This window comes from Polistes fuscatus, unplaced genomic scaffold, assembly GCF_010416935.1.
Source record: "Polistes fuscatus isolate 324 unplaced genomic scaffold, CU_Pfus_HIC Scaffold8, whole genome shotgun sequence".
In the NCBI taxonomy this organism is placed as follows: domain Eukaryota; kingdom Metazoa; phylum Arthropoda; class Insecta; order Hymenoptera; family Vespidae; genus Polistes; species Polistes fuscatus.
In genome coordinates, this window is record NW_025113162.1 from 7,611,721 (window position 1) to 7,626,769 (window position 15,049).

Genomic DNA, 15,049 nt, shown 5'->3' on the forward strand with positions numbered 1-15,049 from the left:
TACTCTGTTACTTTTTTCAATGCAGCTTACATGCAAATATAAATTAAAGGAAAAAAAAAAAATAGGAACTACATTCTGATGCAAATTGTTTTTAATGTCACTGTAATATCAAAACCAAGTAGTTTATTCTCATGCGTGGCCTAATCCCTGTTAGCCCTGCAGATTTTCCTTTTTTTCATTGTGTACGCAATTTTATTGTCATTTAGATATTTGATTTTCATTGTGAGTTGGAGACATCACCGGTCAAGCCAGAAATACGGGATATTATTGTCTCTGATCATAAATTTATATATATATATATACATACATAGATACATATATATATAAAAAAAAAAAAGGGAGAGAGAGAGAGAGAGAGAGAGAAATAATGTAGATTGTAATACTGTTACGATTCATTAAGAAAAAATTGAAATCACATAATATATCAATATTTTTTTACAGCATGACAATTGCATTTCTACCACCATATAGGACCAGTAGAATTCATTATTTAAAAACATTGAAGCTATAATAAGAATAAAACAACGTATGGATATTATATACACGTCTGCTGCAAAAAAAAAAAAAAAGAAAAAAAACCATAGACTTGGAAGGAGCTGCATCAAACAGTTGTTTTACCTCGGCTTAATAAATATTCTAGAAATGCACGATATACGTAAAAAGAAACTATACAAAAACGTGAGATGCACTGTGATAGTTAACAAACAAACCTATCATTAAATAACTTTTATTGATAGTTATCTAACGTTATTCTTTTCTGTTATTCCAATCAAAATTGAGCAGAACTAAAACCCAGCGTGATCCTATTTGTTATCAAGTATTTAAATACGGAAATAATTCATTGATATCTAAAAAAAAAAAAAAAAACACATAGTGCTTATGAGAAGATTAGAAGCAGTAGGACAAATTTTACATAATAATCTAAAAAGAAAGCCAGCAATAAATTAATCTAAATTTCATTACTCTCTATAGATACAATATATCTGCAGTACGTTCAATATCAAACACATTTATTATAATTGAATCGTTATTATAAAATTTATCACTGTATAATAATTATTTTAAAAGAGTATTTGAACAATTAATACTATTCAATGAATGAACGTATAATCATTATAATGAAGTTGATATTAACAATACTGAGAAAAAAAATTGTTTACATATCATGCTTATGGCTTCAAGGTAAAAACAAATTTTCCATTTTTCATTATAATTTAATGGTGAGTATAGAGGGTAAGTATTTTACTATTTATTCATATCAATAAATATAAAATAATCAGATGATTTTTTTTTTCTTTTTTTAAAGAAATTGTATATAAAATTGATGATGACGCAACATTATCTATTATTGCAGAAAAGAAATAGTGAGTACAAATATGTTTTCATATTTTTACTGTAGTGGTCATTCAATGCATTTTATATTAATAAATTATAGGACGAAGAAAAATGTGTTAAATTAAATGCAATTATGAATTTTCTTATGTATCTAATAAGTATTACCGAATCATAAGAACGCTTTAATTAACCAATCATATTGGTTATCCTCATGATGGAATCATATTGGTTACCCTCCTTGGGTTACGAAGTGAATGTTCCAATAATAGCTCATAGGTTGATTTTATTCGTTAACGATAAATGTCACAATGCTACTGTCAAATTTTAATCTTTAAATTTGTATTATAACATTTTGTATCAGTGACTTTTGTATTTAATTTTTTTTTGTTACTATATAAACCATAATTAACATGTTCTTATAGTTCTTATTATACTGAAAAATGTAGATATAATCTATATGATCAATATGATTACATTACTCGATCACTCAAACATAAAATATCGATATTTATGATCTATATAGATCAAAATGAAAATTTATTTCTAATAAAAAAAAATATATATATATCGTATTAATGAAATACGATAAATAAAAATTGATATTAAAATGTAACCACTAATTTTGACAGTTATTTAAATGTGTTAACAATTTATTATTGATATGTTTATAGAGATTAAACAAATATTTTAGATTATTATATTATTATATATTACGAATAATTTTACAGTCAATTACAATGTTGTCACGAAAAAATAAAGATTTAAGAACAATTAAGGAAGGAGTAGTGGGTAAATATATTAAGAAAGAGACACCGCCTGAAATGCCAAGTAAGATAAATTTTTGTTTTAGATTATTCAAAGAAAACATCTCAAAGATTCAATGTTTACTAGTACATTAACAATTATTGTTTTGTTAGTTATTAATGTGTGGACCACAGAACCAAACAGGAGAGCAAGGCGAAGAAATCATCCCACAATACCATCTTCGATGTCCATCCCGCAACAACCAAGTATAGTACAAAAATTTGGAAATACAAAAACTACAATGAGTGCTGTTGGATTAGGTAGCCACGAAGGAAAATATACTCCAAATAGTTCTATTCCAGATTTAGCGCAGAGGTAATAATATTAATTGCTTCATACATGAAAATGTATTATTTATATTGCATTAATTTAGGATTTACAAAAATGATATTAATATTTGCTATATTTAATTTTATTAGATTTGCAGGTCTTTCTATTAATACTGGATTAAACGAAGGTATGCCTTCTCGTACTGCTACACCGTTGTATCATTCGGGATTATCACCTGCTGCATCTCATACTTATGTCAATCAATATGCTGGATCTGAATATCATTTAGACCGTGTTCAAACTCCACAAGTGTCATATTTAACATTTGATGCAGACACAGGTTACGAAGAATATAATCAATCAGTATATCGTCAAAATGTTGGGTATAGTTAATAATATTGTATTAATATATTAATATGAATGAGATTAATTATTGTTTTTATTTAACTAAAAACAATGTAAACATTTGTAAAGATATAGTAGATGTCAGTCAGAAAGATCAAGTTCTAGAAGCGAACAACAAGAAGAATTACCTTTACCACCGGGTTGGTCGGTAGACTTTACACTTAGAGGTAGAAAATATTACATAGATCATAATACAAAAACTACTCATTGGTCGCATCCTCTAGAAAAGGAAGGTTTACCAACTGGATGGGAGAGAATAGAATCACCAGAATATGGTGTCTATTATGTTAAGTAAGTAATTAATGATTATATTGCTATATTATTTTATAATGGACTTACTTTATCTTATCTATAAATAATAATCTCATATTAATTTCAGTCACATAACAAGACAAGCACAATATGAGCATCCGTGTTATCCGCACGAAGTACAAGCCATAAGAGTAGTATCACCTCCTAGACATACTCATTTTCATTCTCACAGTGTCTTAGTACCAGCTAATCCATATCTTAATGAAGAAATTCCTCATTGGTTGTATGTGTATAGTAGAGCATCTATTGCATTAGATCGTAAATTACGGTGGGAACTCTTTCGTTTACCAGAACTTGATTGTTTTAACGCTATGCTTACAAGACTTTACAAACAAGAATTAGAAGAAGTAGTTATGAGATATGAAGAATACAGGTTTGTGATATAAAGATTTTTGTATAATACATATCTAAAAGTTAATTTATATATAAGCAAATAATATTAGAAAATTTAAATAGGTCAGCTTTGTTATGTGAAATGGAACAAAGATTGAAAGATTTAAATCCTGAAACAGGAAATTCTTCATCAGGTGCAATAGCTTTACGACGATCTCTTCCTTAATTTTTACATGATACAATTGCAGACATCTTATTGACTGACTTATTGGTTCCTTTATTAAATTAGTGACAACGAATACTTTGATATTCTTGGAATTTGTAAATAACAGCAATCTTGTTTTAATGATATTTTAATATTATATACATCGTATATATATAGTATTATATATCTGATATATAATATATATTCTTATTATCATACTTATAATAAAATAAGCATTTTTAATTGTTAATCAATCAAAATCATGTGATTCTTTTTCTACAGGAGGATTTAAAATATTCTGACGAATTTCATCTATTTGTTGTTTATCATATGTAGTATTTTCTACAATATTGAATCCTTGAAATCGAATAACTTGAGCTGTATCACTGTGCGAAGCTAATTTTTCTAAACCTATATATTTCATAATATAAATTTAAATCATCGAATATATTTGATAACTCAGCATAAAAGTTAAATAGATTGAAAAATACCTTTTGGTACGCCAGGAATTTCCTTTGTTGACTTACTTAACATATATAGACCTACTGCAAATCCATTCCAAGATAATGCTGCATAAAGAAGAGCTAGTCTAAAATGTATTTTTTCTCTCTGTGCTCGACTTAAATTTTTAAATAAACGTGAGAAAGCCATTTTTTACGTATCTAGAAACAAATGCAATTATTTAAAAAAATTACATTTTTTTTATAGAATTATTTATACAATATACCAAGTAAATTCATTTTCAATCAAATAAAATGCAAGACTATTGCAATTAGATAACCTTTACATACATTATTAAATTTTACTTTGTATTGCTTATGTTTTTTATTTCTTTTTTTTTTATGTATTCTAATAGTTTTTTTAGTATTTTATGAATTTTTTAAAAATCATTAGATATTCGTGAATAGTGATATACATTATTTTGAAAATAATAAGGTGTCCTTATAAAAACGTTTATATAACTACATGATCATATGCATACTGACTTGAATATATAATTCACTTGATTGACTTATTAACAGACAACAAATAATTCACTAAAAGTTATTATTAATATTATTCATATTTTATATAAAACGTTAATATATAATATAATACACAAACTTAAATAAATTTATTTTAATTCAATACACTATTCCTTTTCCAATGAAAACTCACTATAGATGACACTATTGTTCTCTAATACAAAGGTTTAACAAGCGTTCCTTTTAAATAAATTGTAAATGAACACAGACAAATTATTAATTTGTTAATTAATGAATCAAATTGCTATACATTTACAAAATCATTTTATTGAAAAAAATAAACATCATAATCAGATCAATCATAAACCTCGCTGTTGACCAATGCAACCAGTGTTACCAATAGAATATAATGCAATGCTTTTTCTTCTTTTTTTTTAATCATCGTATTATTTATTATTGCTTCTTTCGAAAAATGTATAATAATTTAAAGATAAAGGTAGAATTTATTCGTTATATACCATATCTATGTTTATTAGTTAATGATAGAAATTAATTAGATAACAACTCGAAATTAGTATTTTTGTTTAACTTTCAAATAAAACTTTAAATGTTTTAATCATGGAAAACATGGCGTCTGCTCGACCTACGTTTACTCAACATGTTGATCGGTAACGATACAGTGGATTTTGCACAACAAATTTCAACTAAACAAATACTTATACTATTGAAAGTATTAAACACGGCTGTTTCTAAATTTATTGGAAGATTCTACTTGTTTTGAATACTATTCTGTATTAACAAGTAGTTATGGCAAATCACTATGAAGTTCCAAACTGGTGTGTGTCAAGTTTTAATAATGTTTATAATAATTTATCCAAAAAAGTGTATTATTGACTTATCCTTATAAAATGGGTGTAATAGCTTTCGAATATTTATTCATGAATAGGTTATGTTTTCAGGGCTGGTAAACCTCCAGTTGGTTTACATTTGGATGTACTAAAAAATGACAAATTAATACAGGTAAAATAATATATTACAAGTATTTAAATTTAATTTAAAAGCACAGTACATATATTGATAAATATTTAATAGATATCATTTTTATTATAGAAATTAATGGTCGACGAAAAAAGATGTTATTTATTTGGCCGCAATCAACAATTAAATGATTTTTGTATCGATCATGCTTCCTGTTCTCGAGTTCATGCTGCACTTGTATACCATAAACATCTTCACAGAGCATTTTTAGTAGACTTGGGCAGTAGTAAGTTATTAGTTGACTAGGAAATTATTCTGTATATTCTATATTATGCATTAACGTTATTTGTCATTGTTTATCCGCTAGCACATGGAACATTTATTGGTAATATGCGCTTAGAAGCACATAAACCAACTCAACTTCCTATTGATACTACATTTCATTTTGGAGCATCTACACGATATTATATTATCAGAGAACGACCACAAACTGGTACGAGGGCCATTATTGAAGAATTAGAAAAACTTTCAGAAGATGCAGATGCTGGAGGTTTATTAGGTTTACCTGAAACAGAAACAGAACTGGATGTATGTATCTTTTATATCCGACAAATATAAGAAATAAGTAGTAATAATATAAAACATAGAGTAATTAAATAATACATTAATTTTTAGAATTTAACAGAATTCAACACAGCACATAACCGACGTATATCCATGCTTGGCATCTCAGATGATGAAATGCATAAAAGTACTAGAAAAAGAAAGAAAAAAGGCATTACTTTTAATGACGATGAAGAAGTTATTAACCCTGAGGATGTAGATCCATCCGTTGGTAGATTTCGTAATCTTGTACAAACAACTGTAGTTCCAAGCAAGGTTTGTGTATTTATGATTACAGTCTACATAAATTTATATGATGAAATTATTAACTAGTTAAATAAACTCATGTTTTTATATTTTACAATATAGAGAATGCGTATGGAAGGTGGATTGATATCGTTGTCAGAAGATCACCACCCTTTAAAACATTTACAACCTACGTCAACCACACCACAGCTTTATCATGATCTTCCACCAGAACAATTTACACCTTCCTCATTATCAATAAATCCTTTTTCTACAGCTATAACATCATTAACATCTAGACTTGGTATTGCGTTACCAAATCCTGCACCAGAAGTTGAAATGACTCCAAATCTTGTACAACCCGAAGTACCACAAGTACCAGAAATTTCAGGTCCCACAGAACCACGTGCAATGGAGCCTAAAAAGAAAAAATATGCGAAAGAAGCATGGCCTGGAAAAAAACCTATACCATCGCTCTTGGTATAATTGTATTAAAAATTTTATACTTTCGGAATTATGAACATAAGAAATATAGTTTGCTCCTTTGTTGCTGTATTCGTTATAGGCTTAATATATGTGAAGACTGTTATAATTTAATTAAATAATTTTTAGTTACTCTTTATTTCTTCATAATCCCTTTGTAACAGTCACTTGTAATTAAATTAATTTTATGTAATATTAATTCTCATTTTTAATTTTTGTGCTATATAAATGTTTATAAATAACACCTGTATATATATATATTGATTAATAGATTATAATTTTAATAATACTTTGGTATATGACAGAAAATTTCATTAACCAACTTTACAGTCTTATGATACAAAAGAATAGACAAATAAAAAAATATTATATTCACTTATATAGGTATAATAAACCTATAATGTTAATTTGTTAATATTTTAACTATGTACAATTATACAAATTATTAAAAAGAAGATAACAAGTATAAAATAATTGAATTACAAATGTGATAATATATTTAGTGTAAAATATTCACTTTAAATTATTGAATTTACTACCTATCTTGTGTGGTACTAAATAATTATTAATGTACAAAAACAAAGGAATGTTTCAAAGTGTGATGACAAAGAATTACTGTTGATAATCATATAAAACCAATATTAAACAATATTGTAAAAATATTCATCTATCATTATTACGATAATACTAATAATTCTGTATTATATAATTTTAGATTTTGAAGAAATATTTATAAATGATTTATTTAAATATAAAAATGTTTTTATTTAGATTAATATATTTCCTGATTCTAACGACGTACATAAAAAATAATTTAATACTAATATTAATAATGTAATTATCGAGCTTTTATATGTGTTAACATTTTTTATAAAACAAATTGAATTTGCTTTAAAAATTTATGATATTTAAATTTCACGCCAATCATCCCTTTACCATCGTTCCCTCTGTCGGCAATACACAAATGTTCTGTTTAGTGCAAGTGTTTACATCAACAACACGTGTTAAAACAAAATTAAATAAAAACATACGTTGAAGTAATTGGTGATTAATGTAATAATTCATTAATGTTATTTTTATATCGTAATAACAAATATACATTAACTTTACTATATTAATTTATTGAGATATATCAAATTGAAATTTTTATAACCTCATAACATCATTTTTATAACCCTCACCTTATAAAAGATTTCGAATTACAATTAATGTAATAAACATTAATGTATAAGTAAAATAATAAGACAGTGATTTAAAAGTGTAATATTAGTTAGATCACCTTTTTAATAATGGCAACTACAGAATCTAATCCTGGCTGGGCAGATGCTCTCCAAAAAATTTTAAAAACTAATAAACCAAAAAGAAAAAAGACAATTGTGTTATCTAAAGCTAAAAAGCATAATGATATAGTGAAAAAGAAAGATAGTCTACCTCTGGAAATCGATACAGTTCAAAATGAAAAAGACAAATCAGAGACCATTGAAGGTAAAGAAAATCTATTGTTGAAAAAGAAACCAAGACAGAAGGATAATTTGGGTATAAGGGTGAAACCATCTATTATTGATAGAGAACGTGAAAGACTTCTCCAAAAAATTGCAACAAAGTAATTTCCATTATTTATTATTTATTATTAAGATGTAATGTTATATATTGAATTTCTCAAACAAATTTTAAACTTTATGTTAGAGGCGTGGTACAATTGTTCAATGCGGTAAGGCAACAACAAACAGACACGAATCAAAAATTGCAAGATGCTGGACCCTTAGAGAGGAAACGCGAACAAGTATTAAAAAATATAGATAAACGTGCATTTTTGGATGTACTTATGGGAGAATCCAAAAGTATTCCTGTAGACAAAAATATTAAAAGCCAAATTGAAAGAGAAGAAGATGATGCAGAGAATGTAAGTTTGTTATCTCTATCCGCTATGAAATATTATGTTATAATACTAAATTTACTTATAAATATAATGTATTTAAATTACAACTTGATTCAGTGATAAAAAAAAATCATTTTTGTATAATTCTATAATTTAATATTTTTTATACAGAAAGAGGACAAAGTATGGTCTGTTTTACGAGACGATTTTGTTATGGGAGCTAAATTAAAAGATTGGGATAAAGAGCAAATAGATGATGAAGATTCTTCAGCGCCTGAAGATATAGATAACGATGAATAGGAAACAAAAAAAAATAATTTTATAAATTATTTATATAAAATATTATTATTAAATATCTCTTATTAAAGTTTTTATTTTATTTTTTTATAACGCCTGCTTAATAATCCTTTGTAAACTACGTGGTAACAATGATAATGTGTACAGTATATATAATTCTTCTGTATAAATTATAATTATAATACATATTTGATTTTCCATGTGAAGTTAAACGACTTATGGTGCAAGTTTATGGTCTTGAATTAATGACTAGTTAATTTATGTATGTACTCTCAGAGTACTAATCTTCTTCTTGTTATTTTTTTTTTGATTGTTGATTATTATTTGTTTGTCCAAATTAAACAAAGAATTCATAATCACAGAGTAGTAAACTTACACAGATAACGTAAATGGAAAACATATAATTTTTATTATAGGATAATTATGATTTATACAAAACTTTTAAGATATTAAGCCGAATATAGTGCATACACAGACTTCTGTGGACGGACTGAACTAACATTATTTTGACAACAACTCAATGCTTATTATATTACACAAAAATGAATAATCAAGGTTCTTGTGTAATATTTAAAAATTTATTATTTTTTATAGATGTTTATTTTTATAACAATTCTTTTCCTGATAACAATTTCAATTTATATTTATTGTACATCCTGTTCTAGTTTCCATTTAATCTGATATTTAGCATAATTAAATTAATCTTTCATAAAAGTATATTAACATAATATCTAGAGATTTCTTTCCTGACACATTTATGAAATAATAATTAAAATTATTATTTTGTGCAAAACGCGTATACATTGTTAAATATATATCCTTTGAAAATAATTTACAATCAATACAGTTGTTTTATAATAAAATATAAAAAACAAAATATTAGGCACTGTACTAATACACATAACTTTTTTGAGTCTTTAAATTAATTGATATTGATATCACTATACACTTTCATTATTATCTATTAAAAGATATTGTCAGGCGTACCTGGACCATTTAGCGCCAGAATTTTAAGCAATTTTTATTAAAATAAATCTTATTTCAGGAGATAATATAATATAATTTATAACAGATTTTAAGTAAAAATTTATCAATTATTAGATATGACATATAATAGTGATATATAATAATGTTCACTGAATCTTCTTAAAGGAAGTATATTACTATTGCTTAATGTAATGCAACATAACACATGTATATACATATATATATATACATAATCGCACACCAAGTAGAAAGGGTTTGTAACTTGAAATTTGATATTTCATATCAACAGAATGATCTCACTCGCAATAAATATTTATATATCATAATAAATATTAACCTATTTTCTAAACATTTCAGATAACAATATATATATTATGTATAAGTTATATTAAGAAAAAACAGTATGCTTTTTTTAATGATAAATGCGTAAATAGATTCTCTGCTTTAATAATCGTAAAAATTTTTCATATAAATTTTAAGAGCTGTTATCGGCATTTATTCATTATTTCATTAGTTACTACTCTATACCACTGCGTGTGCGTTATCATTAAAGTTAAGTGTATCAGAAAACGAATGAATTTTGAAAGTATATAAAATAATGAAAAGTAGGGCGCGATGTTAGCATAAAATATCCTAAAAATTAATTGTCCAATTGGCAATAATTCATCAGACTCTACTCTCGCGAATATCAGCAAGAGCACCAAAATTACCAGCAGCATCATCATCAGGATATCCAGAATCTTCAGCATTTTGCGTTCTACTTTCATCCTCGCTTCGCCTGCTTCTATGAAGGTACCTTACATTTGGACTAGCTTCGTTGTTTTGGTTAATTTCGTTAGTTTGTTGTGTATTTTGTAAATGAACATTTCTTCCACTCGATTGTTCCCCATGATACAATTGCGATTGAGACATTTCGTTAACCCTATTTACGTTGCACATTTCATGTGGAACGTCCAGGGAAGTCTCAGATTCGTGAGAATTAACGTGTCTGACAAAAGCAACACCAGGTTCATCACTGTCTCTAGAAACACGTTCTCTATTCGTATTACTATCGTTATTTATTCTCGACATACTTCGTGCACGATTTCTCGTATTCATTATATCATTTTCCATTGTCGCGTTCTCAGATGCGGGGTTTGCCATTTCATCCACTCTATGGGCGTATCTTTGTTCGTTGTTTCGATTAACGTTTTGTGAATTCAACCGGTGATTCTCATTATCTATTGTATTTTCTCTTTGGCGATTTTCATTTTCATGAAACAATTGAAACGTGATATCATCGTGCGAAGTTCTATAAGTATTCAAATTAGCGTTGCTTGAAACACGATGAACCATTTCTTGGCTTAATCTATATAGCCCTAAATCGTTGTCCATGTAATAATTATCCAAGGGATTACTGATGATAGATGGATTTCTCGAGACAGTTCTTCTTGGGGAACTTGGACTGGAGAAAGTCGTTATTGTTAAAAAAGGATAGGGCAATACGTTCGTGGGATTACCAACTATATGAGGACAATCTTCTAAACTTTGCATTTCGATCTCTTCCTTGTCGTTACGACAAAAATCGTGCATCTCTAACTCGTGAGGAAGATTAGCAAACCTGAAAAGAAATGAATGTATTATCTATCGACATTTAATTTTGAGAATAATATATATCAGCAGTTAAATCTTCTATACCTATGCAATAGTATGTCAGAATACGAAGGCGGCATATCAGTCTCTTCTTTGCCGTAAATGCTTTCGTAAGTAGGCGGTGGAAAACACGCTATAGATCCTAAACTATCTTTGCTAGGAGTTTCAGCATCCATTTCCAATATACTACCTTGACTGTTTTGCAATTGATGTCGATTAATACTACGCGGATTTCTTTGTGCACGAAGTACACTATCACCCAGTTCAACCAAATCCAAACCTGCATCAACATAAAATAATATGTAAATTGAGGATTTATTTGAATTACATAGGAAGATAATCAAAATTCATTTTATATTATCGTACCAGTTGGATCGGCCTGGAACTGCGTGAACATAGTACCATCAACCACTAGCATTCTACCATGTGGTAAAAGAATGATCGTTGGTGTAGCAACCATCGTTTGATCGCTATTACCAAAACGTGAATCTGGTTCAGGATCTTCCAAGCGACAACAGCAGTGTCGTCTACAAAGCGATCGACAGAATGGAGCACCCCAACAACAGTAAGCAAAAATGAAACACAATACAGCCAGCATCACCAATAAAGCCGCAACACCTTGACTCTGTTGTCCTGCAGCAAGAGTTGGTCCACCGGCGACACCGACGCCAACACCAACCCCGAAACTTCCGCTGCTACTGCTCATCTCTCCTGAAAGGTTATCATATTTTTGTATATTATTTCAGAGAATGATTTATTATATAATATAATGAATAGAATTTCAAACGCGTCAAACATGTTTCAAAAAAATACGATTCTCTCTGGTGGATTGTCATTTGAAAAAAATTAAAATTCAACATGGCGGAGCTAGTTTTCCCGCGCTATCTTGAGTATTGTTATGAAGATAAAATATAAAAAGGAATCGATATTCAAATCAGCTAAGCTGGAACCGTGCCCATCTTATCGGATGTCACTTGTATACAGAAAGTATTTTTAACTTCGGATAATATACAACAAGACTCGAATCGATTGCATATCTTGTATATAATTACTTTAATGTTTAACGTTCCGTTTTTCGTCTGTCATAAAAATATAAAGTTTAAATATTACGTTCAATGAACATTATCCCACATACGAGATTTATATTATATTATAATAATAATTAATAATGTTTATAATTAATTCATATACTAAGTATAACTATTGATTAAATTACATTTATATATGTGCACACGTTTTAACACAATGATGCAACTAATACGTATAAGTAAAATATTCTGCAATGCGGCATAAATATGCTCATATAATCAAATATTTTTGGCCTTTCTCCAGTTTCGAATGGATCAGCATTGATGTTAAAAGTACCAATAATATTTTATCATTAAATTTATATTAACGACTTTGTTTTTCGAAATAGTGAAAGCAAAAGTGACCATTTAAGGAATATTTATACTGTATAAAAATAATTCTTCTGTAGTAAAAAAAAACCAGTACCGAATACTCAACGTCAAAACTCTCTCTTTCATGCTAATTATACAGGTTATGGTCTTTTATTATAAATGGAAAGTAAGTGAAAGTGATATTTTTTATAATATATGGTAGAATATACTATTATTTATTTAATAAAATATTTTAATGTGTTATAGAGAGATATTTCAAAATACGGTTCGAACAATATCATTAGATGATATTGAACGAAACTATTAAGTCAAGAATTTTGTTTAATCGATATCAAATATTTCTTTGTCATAATTTTATAGATAACAAATGAAATGTTTATAAAAAAAATATATAATTAAATATCAATAGGAGTATTACATTTAAAGATTTAGACGATGCCCGCATTATGCTGTTCGTATAAAATATTGTATGCTGTACGCGAATTGCTACGATCGCGCCGACACTTGGCGCACTTGAATAGCATACAAACTACTGTAAAATAGAACGTGTAAGATTTAGAACAAAAGAATTTCGGAGCCAATGAAGCAACTACACAACGATACAATTATTATCGAAAACGAAATTCTTTGAATTTATATCTTTTTTTCTTTTTAATTTTGTATTATAAAAATATTAAAATAAACAAAAAATTCTTTTAGGAAGGAATAATTGATATAATTTAAAAGATGACAATATTTGTACGCGCACCGTAAAAATATTGTCATCCCAATACAACGAAAAATATCGAATCGACAAATAACTGATGATTATAAAATATCACTTATTAAATTAATTAATCCTTTGTTAAACAAAAGATTATATTTTTTATCTAACAATTCCAAAAGCTTTTCTATCTAGCTAATTTATTTTGAGAATTTTTTAAACTTCGCATTTGCGTGTCACATATCGATAATAACACAATTAATGCAGGGCGCACAATTATTATCCCAACGTTATCCATAACTGCACAATGATATCGTCAATCTCACCTTGGATGGTGATATTGCGAAGCCAAATAGCCCCCGTGGTTGCAGTTGACTCCTCCGTCACAGCTAATGTTCCGTAAATCATCAACGAGGCCGTTAAATATTTTCACGATCTTTCACCGCACCAATGTTTCTTCTCTTAATAAATTTTGTTTGTTTCCGTTCCTCTTAGAAAATTTCTACTCTGCACTACGTCGTCGTAATTATTCTTTGATCGACCCGTTCTCGATATCGTTCGAGTTCACCCCCCGGAACTGGTGTACAAAAGGAGACCACAACGATCCTTCATCGACGTTTTTTTTTTCCCGTAAACTTATATTGAGTGCGCTTGCTTAAAGAAAAAGGATATTAAACTTTTCCGACGATGTTTTCTTGAGTTATCACTGACGACTGAATGTTGGAACGTTGATAAAAAGATGTACACAACAAGGGTACATGGTACATTCCTTATTCTTAAAAATATTCCACCAAATAACAAGTAAATTTCTTCTTAGATGTTTTAGCGAGGATGTTTTTCGTCCTATTTGAATACCACCGACGTCTCATTTCTTTCGGATATTATTTTTTATCCACGTTTTACTTTCTTTCTTTTCTTCTTCTTCTTCTTCTTTATAAAGTTAGAATCTCTCTAATGTTAAGATATTGAATATATTTTCGATCGTTTTGATTCGTTTGCCGTTGTCACTCTCTGATTATTATTTCATTATCGTCATAGCTCTAAATTAACGCCGATCTTTAGATCGACTTTTTCTCACCACTTTATTGAAAGAAGTTCTTCGTAAGAATACGGAACGTTGAGTCGAGCCTTGCGCACTGCCATTGACACGAGATCCATTTTGACCCTCGACCCATTTTACTGCTACCCCTCTCCTCTCCCTCACCACTTTTC

General features: G+C 28.1%; 5 protein-coding genes across 7 annotated transcripts; 3 read left to right on the forward strand and 2 right to left on the reverse strand.

The window, feature by feature from the left end:
• Positions 1–1,467: 1,467 nt before the first annotated feature.
• Positions 1,468–4,173, forward strand: LOC122525060 (scaffold protein salvador-like). Its single transcript, XM_043647624.1, has 7 exons — positions 1,468–1,611; positions 2,064–2,163; positions 2,253–2,454; positions 2,559–2,792; positions 2,884–3,105; positions 3,194–3,499; positions 3,583–4,173. The coding sequence occupies exons 2-7, from the start codon at positions 2,073–2,075 to the stop codon at positions 3,683–3,685; spliced, it is 1,158 nt and encodes a 385-aa protein (XP_043503559.1). The 5' UTR covers positions 1,468–1,611; positions 2,064–2,072; the 3' UTR covers positions 3,686–4,173.
• Positions 3,676–5,221, reverse strand: LOC122525062. Of its 2 annotated transcripts, none has more exons than XM_043647628.1 (3): positions 4,823–5,221; positions 4,156–4,326; positions 3,676–4,075 (listed from the first exon to the last, which is right to left on the reverse strand). In XM_043647628.1, exons 2-3 carry the CDS (start codon positions 4,313–4,315, stop codon positions 3,915–3,917), a joined length of 321 nt encoding a protein of 106 aa, XP_043503563.1. In that variant the 5' UTR covers positions 4,316–4,326; positions 4,823–5,221; the 3' UTR covers positions 3,676–3,914. The 2 variants fall into 2 exon arrangements, with proteins under 2 accessions (XP_043503563.1, XP_043503562.1); XM_043647627.1 differs by lacking the exon at positions 4,823–5,221 and adding an exon at positions 4,651–4,756.
• Positions 5,222–5,263: 42 nt separating this feature from the next.
• LOC122525061 (nuclear inhibitor of protein phosphatase 1) lies at positions 5,264–7,071 on the forward strand. Of its 2 annotated transcripts, none has more exons than XM_043647626.1 (6): positions 5,264–5,465; positions 5,576–5,649; positions 5,740–5,893; positions 5,975–6,195; positions 6,283–6,486; positions 6,580–7,071. In XM_043647626.1, exons 1-6 carry the CDS (start codon positions 5,450–5,452, stop codon positions 6,940–6,942), a joined length of 1,032 nt encoding a protein of 343 aa, XP_043503561.1. In that variant the 5' UTR covers positions 5,264–5,449; the 3' UTR covers positions 6,943–7,071. The 2 variants fall into 2 exon arrangements, with proteins under 2 accessions (XP_043503561.1, XP_043503560.1); XM_043647625.1 differs by having other exon boundaries at positions 5,589–5,649.
• Positions 7,072–8,048: 977 nt separating this feature from the next.
• On the forward strand, positions 8,049–9,413 carry LOC122525069 (RRP15-like protein). The gene is made up of 3 exons (XM_043647644.1): positions 8,049–8,542; positions 8,626–8,842; positions 8,990–9,413. Exons 1-3 carry the CDS (start codon positions 8,229–8,231, stop codon positions 9,116–9,118), a joined length of 660 nt encoding a protein of 219 aa, XP_043503579.1. The 5' UTR covers positions 8,049–8,228; the 3' UTR covers positions 9,119–9,413.
• Positions 9,414–9,501: 88 nt separating this feature from the next.
• LOC122525067 lies at positions 9,502–15,029 on the reverse strand. Its single transcript, XM_043647642.1, has 4 exons — positions 14,164–15,029; positions 12,101–12,445; positions 11,780–12,014; positions 9,502–11,702 (listed from the first exon to the last, which is right to left on the reverse strand). The coding sequence occupies exons 1-4, from the start codon at positions 14,243–14,245 to the stop codon at positions 10,769–10,771; spliced, it is 1,596 nt and encodes a 531-aa protein (XP_043503577.1). The 5' UTR covers positions 14,246–15,029; the 3' UTR covers positions 9,502–10,768.
• Between the last annotated feature and the right edge of the window lie 20 nt (positions 15,030–15,049).